Consider the following 7,374-nt stretch of genomic DNA (forward strand, 5'->3'; position numbering starts at 1 on the left):
TTGTTAATACTGAACACCATAATATCTGTCTCTTATACACATCTAGATGTGTATAAGAGATATATATATATACATTATTATATCACACACTAAATCAACTTATCTATTATATTTAATAAATTAAATAACATTACACATAGTGTCTTACATAACATCACACCACACAATATCATATATCATATCACTTCACATGGTATTATGTAATATTAATATTATGTTGTATCAATTGCATACTATACTTGTATTGTATTAGGTTTATATTTTGCTTCTTTCATTCTTTAAACGCTAAAACAACTGTATTTACTACATCAAATACGATATTAATTGTATTATGCTACATTATATTACAACACGTATATCGTACAGCATATCGCATAGGCATACATTATAAATACCTCTATATTTTACCAAAAGCATTATAATTTATGGCATTTTATTACAATAATATTAATCATATTACATTACCATAACAATACATTACGATACTCAACAGTTGAGAACATTACATGAGTATAAATATCAGAACACATTATTTTGTAGTATGATAACCTTTAATCACACTATTATGATTTTTGACTTGGATACATTCGGATTTATTGCCAATTCTCATGTTGAACTGAATGTACTGTCACGTGGTAGTGAACCCGGTACTATATCAGCCTGCATTATTATTAGATGGTTTATAAAGCAAACATTAACTGTAAGTTCAAATAAGGAAACATTACCAATGGCTATTATTAATGGCCAACGATGCAGCAGCTGCTGCAGTGATGTTATCCTTTACTCCAGTATTATTTTCACAATCCTTTGTTGTTTTTCCTTTTGTGTTTTTTTTTTTAAATATTTTTTTATTTTTTTTATGTTATTTAATTTTTTTTTATCTACCACTCTTGATTTATGACTATTTGATGGGCGGAGCGGTTAAGGGGTGCCCAACTTCCAGCTATAATATCGACTCTGGTTCGAGCGACTGGCTCGTCTATCGTTCTAGTGGTAGAACAAGTTTTCTCGGATAAGGATATTGGTGGTAGCAACATTGTGTGCGCTAAACCGTGAATATTTCTTGGTTACCCGTTCAATTCCCATTCTTCACTTAGCGTCCCTTTTGAGCACTGCTTCTTTAATGTAATCAAATATGCTCATTTTCATCGTTTTTTTTTTAATGATTCTTTATTTTTTCAAAAATTAAATTTTAACATATTGAGTTTATTGTTTGATTTAGAGAGCTCAGTCGGCTAATCTGGTGGTAGCCAACGTGTACGCTGAACCGTGGAGATCTCTAGATCCCCGGTTCAATTCCCATCACTGCCTCTCATTGTGTTTCAGTTGAAGGGCTGAAATACAAGTTACAAAAGCACACCGTCTTTAGGATGAGACGTAAAACCGTTGGTCCCGTGTGCATTTATGGCCCATGTGCACGTTTAAGAACGCAGTACAGTCTTCGGAGTAGTGGACTGTCTCCCGGTGAATTGCCCAATCACCACCAAAAGAAACCCACTGGAAATAAGTCTTCTTCAAGAATTTCGTTGGCTATCCTTGGTGTTTACACTGAATAAACCCAATCCAATCCAATCCAATCCGATTGTTTGATTTGATGTGGAAGAAATAAATGATTGAATTTGAACTTGAATTACATTGCCGAGCAAAGTGTTGAAAAACATATTATCTATGAAGTGTCTTAGTATTTTTGCAAATACTGTAACTTGTTTTGAGACAAAGATATGGCAGTCGTTCTTTACAATAAATATTTAGAGCACATGATAAGAGGTTTTAGGCCTATTGGAAATGAATTTCATTTTATAGTCAATGCCCGTTACAGCAGAACTTTTTCTCATGACTGAAAAAACTCCACTCCCCAAGCCCCATAAAATTATTCCAGGCAGTACACTAGGAGACAATCCTTTTACTCTTTTCTGAAGCGTATACTCAATGCCGTAGCCAGCTACTGGGACAGTTGAGACAGTCCCAAACAATTTTTCCATTAAGTTCACAAGGAATGGGTCTACATTTTTAACAATGGGTCTAAATAATGCTGTTTTAGCACAAAATGAGTCATTTTTTTTAATGGGTTAAGATTTCTCATATTTTTGCGTAAAATGGGTCCACTTTTAAGAAAATGGGTCCAGATTTTTCACATTTTCGCGAAAAATGGGTCTACTTTAAAAAAAAAAATGGGTCCACATTGAATATTACGCGTAAAGTGAGTCAACACTGATATTGTCCCGCATTGTTTGAAAATCCTGGCTACGGCATTGAGTGCACTGCGTTCTTTAACGTGCAGCACATGGGCCATATTGTACACGGGACCAGGGGCTTAAATATCTTATCTTATCCGATAGACGGTGCGCATATAAACTTGACTTTCAGTTCTCCAGCTGAAACACAAGGGCAGCAGCTAAGGGACTTGAGGGACCAAGAGATCCCCACGGTTCAGCGCGCACCACAGTGACTGCCACCTTAGCCCTTTGAAGCTACGTCCTTAGAACACCAAACATGATTATTTATGACATACCCTAGTGGCAAAGGTTAAAACTCAATAAGAAATGAAAACAAGATAAAAACAGTGCATAATGCAAGGATAAAACAAATGAATGATACATTTTTATCATTAGCCATTAGAGCATGTCCGTACAGAGAAATGTTTAAAGGTGCTCATCAATCAAAACATTAGGAGCGTTGTCTAGTGCATGTGAATATTTTAGTTGTGAAAACCACACAAAATCCATTTGTCTTTATCAGCTTCAGTAGGTTATTCGGCTGAACACGAAATTTCATTTGTGACCATACATCCATTCATTTACAGCTATTAATCCATCCATCCATGCAGTGCCGTAACGCCTATGCGCTCTCATGCGGCGGTCCGTGGGGACCCAGATCCCTAGGGGCCCCGAAGGGGCCCTACCCATAGTTTCCTCGATCTAGCACCCTGACCAAAAGGAATTTGTTAATACTGAACACCATAATATGTCTCTGAATTCGAGATATATCATTTTTATCCAGTGGCGAATTAAAGGGAGGAACCCAGTCGGCATTAGGACCCCACCAAATTTGTCAAAAAAAAAAAATAAATAAATAAAATAAATAAATAAAAATGATAAGATAAAAAGAAAAGAATAGAATTATATTTACAATTTTAATTCTGTAAGTGCCATTTTTGGCAATCCAAACGTGCCATAATAATAGATTTTCTTGTCACAGTCCCACCAGGGCAACATCTGTCACGTCTCTGAAATCGACTGTAGGACATATATCATTATATCCAGTGACGGAATAAAAAGGAGAAACGTGTCGACCTGGGGTCCCACTAAATTAGTCAACATATTTGTTTAAAATGAGATAAAAAGAAAATTGTATTCACAATTGTATGTCTGTGAGTGCCATCTCCGACCATAGAGGTACCATAATCATAAATGTTCTTACCTCATCTCCAGCCATGGTGGGGCTGAGGTGGTATAGGACTCTCTTTAACTGTGAAAGTCCCTCTCTGGCACCTTAATTTCAAATACCTAAATCCGCCACTGATGTAATATCATTTATTCGTAGAATAACAATGCAAGCATGATTAAAAAACAAGCATATCTAAAATCCCACGATGAAATTAACGACCGGGCCCAACAAAGGGCCCCCAGTTTTAGAAAGCTACAGGGCCCCCGGCCCCATCGTCACGCAACTACATTCATCCATCCATCCACCAAAGTAAGAATATTAAGAGTAATAATAAGAGTAAATATTAAGAGTATTGTAAGAATTAAAAACAAAATTAAGACACATACCGAAAATACAAATGAGTCCTGCGAGTTTTGATGAACACATAACTTGTCCACAATAGTCCGAATAAATCAATAGTCCTTACAGCGAAAGCTGGCGAGACGTCCAAAACACAAGTATGTTACACAAAAGTGCGAATCAAACAGAGCCTGTTTGTGGAAAAACATCAAATGAGAACGTAAGAAATCAAATAACCCATTAAAGCACTGACATGGATTATTCATCTAAAAAGTAGGAGGTCCATCATTCTCTTATGTTTAGGTGGGATTATGGAACGCCACTGGTGTTCTATAATTACCGTTTGTATTCGAAATGATATTATTCCGAAAGCAACGTGATAGCGTGTCAACTGCTTGGGTAAGAAAGCGCTGTGAATAGACATTATTTCCGGCAGATGGTGGCGCAGTTGTACAAAGCGGGATAATGATCGAATGAAACTTGGTCCCCCACGACGCCCGGTTGTAGCAACAATAGCTTAGGAAGTTTAATAACCAACTGTCTAATGAAACCGCCTTTCTCTACAATCAAAAATGATGATATTGATAATAATAATATTAATAACAATATTTAAAATTATATGTTACTGCCTAAATTAATTATCGCTAAAAGTGCTTCAAACTGAAAATTTAAGCTTCTTTCCAGCTTTTAAAAGATTTTTATACAGGTTAAAAAAAACTAAATAAAATTAATTAAATTTAGCGCTCTAATTATGTTCGAATTAACTGACGGTGGCTTTTGGAAGAAACATTATCAATCATCAAAAACATGTCTTTTCAGCTGTAAATTACTTAAAGCGATAATCATTTAAAGTGTGGAATTGTAGAGTGGCGATGTGAAAGGTCCTGGTTTTCAAATCCTGTTATAGCACAGGATTTTTATTACGGCTAAAACATCTCCACTCTGTAGCCTTATTTTATAAAGCATTATATCATTTCAATTATTTAAGCGACCTCCGAATATCAGTTTTCAGGGATAAGGTGGAAGGTCACTCTCTATAAATAAATGTAGGTCAAAATTTCCCGGGTAAAAATGGCCCTGGAAAAAATGGCCTTGGTAAGAATGGCCCTGGTCAAAATGGCCCCGGTAAAAAATGGCCCCAAATGACAGGTGGTAAAAATGGTCCCAATAATAAAATTCTGTATTAAAACGGATTTTTTTTTTTAATTATTTATTTATTTTTTTGTTAAAACTGAAATAATTTAATTTTTAAAAAGAATCTAACATCAAACAAATTGCTATTTATATTGTACATTTAGCAGGATGACATGAATAACATTTTATATTTTTGTTTTATTTTTTCCATTCAAATATACAAAAATAGCAATAATTAATCAATAAGTCAACATAAATCATGCATTTTTTAATACTAAAATAATTTAGTTGTGGCCAATTTCACGGAAGCGGAATCACAATTTCCAGAATTTTTTAACTTCAATCTGGGTATTGCTAAACCGCACAAAAATAGGTTGTTATGAACATCGAATTAATATTATTCTTTAATTGGGTAAAAAGAATGTCATACAATCATAAGTATTATTTTGGATGGGGTTCGTTGTCTGTTTTTGAAGGTTTGAGGTGTATTTGCAGGTATTTTTCACAAAAAAAATTTACATTTTAAACAAAAAAAGTAGGTTCTTATAGATTTATTTAATTTTCTTAATGATACCAAGTGAGTCAATCATAATCACATGGTTTGGTGTTCTACAGTGTGTTTTGGGAGGTTTGTGTGGTTTAGCAATACTCGTTAACCCTATAATAATTATTCTACCATCATAATTACACGCCATATTGATTCTTAGAATAAATGGAATATTTATATACTGGTAACTATAGAAAATTTGACTATCTCTCAGTTTTAAGTATTTAGTATAGTTAAAAAAAATATTAGTTTGCTATTTTAGAGCATTTAAATAATTAAAACATTTATTTTTTTTAAATCATTTTTATTTTTATCACCTGTCATTTGGGGCCATTTTTACCTGGGCACATTTTACCAGGGCCATTTTTACCAGGGTCATTTTCACCGCACACTACACTAATTATGGTATTAGAATAAAGCTTACCGAGAAAGAATAAGAATAATCGAAATAAATGAATGAAAAATAATTGATCCTAAAGAGGCTAATTTTAATACTAGCTAAGTACGTGCAAGAGTTTTGTTGTTGGTGAGTGAAACCAAATCTGTTGTTTATAATCCACATTACAGGTGCTTCATTACGTAATAACGAAAATGTTTCAAAAATACTTTTTTAGCGTTTGCAATTAGAGTCTGTGGGATCAGCATAAAGGTTGAATTTTGAATGGTTCACCAAGCATTTTGCTGTATGTTATTATGTTTTATTGAATCGTTCACCACAAAAAAAAAAAAAAAAATGTGAGCAGCAGGTTGATAATGTTCTTCCCACAGCTATTTAGATGTGGCACACCGTCCCTTCATCTTTTTCGGTACCTTTTAAGTACATAGATGCAAGTGTGTATAGGGAGTCCTAATTGGTTTTACATAAATAATCCATAAAGAAACAGTTGAGGACGGACAAATTCAGCCTTCTAAATAATCCCATAATTAATACTTTCTTTAACGATTAACATACAGTGAGGGATCTAATTCTTTTAAAAGTTGTAATAGAAATAAAGCCTGTTTTCAAGAGGAAGAGTCGTGACCAATGTCAGGTGGATGGATGCACCCTACTAGTCTATAGCGCAATTCATAGTATAAAGTTTATCTTTCGTTAATTTAGTGTTAATTACTCCCTCATCGCCCACTGCCTTTGTACTACCGCTTCTACTTTGCACATGTCCAGTTTTACACTTAATTAGTCTGTGTGAATAATCTTATTTATTAGGCCATTTTATCTGAAGAGTGTTGCACCATGTATGTGTAGCACGAAACTAAATAGTAATGAAATGTCTAATCAAACCAACTGTTGAACCTCTTACTTCTTGATATTCGGTCTGGTTTAGTATACTCGCAACACCTATATAAGGAATGAATGAATGAATGAATTATTTATATATGTTGCTGTCACCTCTAATTTCAGAGGAACAGAACTGTGGTGACGAAATACTCTTCAAATTAATAATAGTATTGGAACTGTCGTTACACTGGAAATGACGCAAACATAACAAAAATTATTAATTGCTGTATTCAATATTTAATTACACACTTATCACTATAAAACAAAACAAAAAGTTGAGCGAGGTCTGTCAATAATTCTTTTAACCGAGTTAGACTTCGTAAGCAAAATAAATGAATATATAATATCTAAGGAAAACTAGTATCATCACATGCAAAAAAAGATTCATATAGATAATTCATTACAATATCACATGACCCATCAGTTTATTTTATTACTGTAGGCCTATATATAGACATATATATATATACGCTGTCTCTTATACACATCTGACCCTATGGGTTGGGGAACCTTCGGGGTCCTAGGTGACGGGGGCCCTGCGGACCGCCGCATGGGAGCGCATAGTCGTTACACCACTGTACATCGGGAAACAATTTCCTACTCATTTCCAATTAGTATACTGCGTTCTTTAACGTGCACACAGGCAATAATGCACACGGAACCAACAGGTTAAATGTCTCATCCGAAAGAC

The 7,374-nt window shown here is 34.4% G+C and overlaps 1 protein-coding gene across 1 annotated transcript in view; it reads right to left on the minus strand.

Moving 5' to 3' along the window:
- The window catches only part of LOC117110172 (relaxin receptor 1-like), a 45,252-nt gene that overhangs the window by 37,030 nt on the left and 848 nt on the right, over window positions 1–7,374 (minus strand). Inside the window, exon 2 of the mRNA XM_033252782.1 lies at window positions 3,774–3,917. Coding sequence (XP_033108673.1) covers window positions 3,774–3,813 — 40 coding nt within the window. The 5' untranslated portion in view covers window positions 3,814–3,917. The remainder of the gene's footprint in view (window positions 1–3,773; window positions 3,918–7,374) is intronic.

This window comes from Anneissia japonica, unplaced genomic scaffold (assembly GCF_011630105.1).
Source record: "Anneissia japonica isolate Jap-2015-1 unplaced genomic scaffold, ASM1163010v1 scaffold6537_len306802_cov134, whole genome shotgun sequence".
NCBI classification, from domain to species: domain Eukaryota; kingdom Metazoa; phylum Echinodermata; class Crinoidea; order Comatulida; family Comatulidae; genus Anneissia; species Anneissia japonica.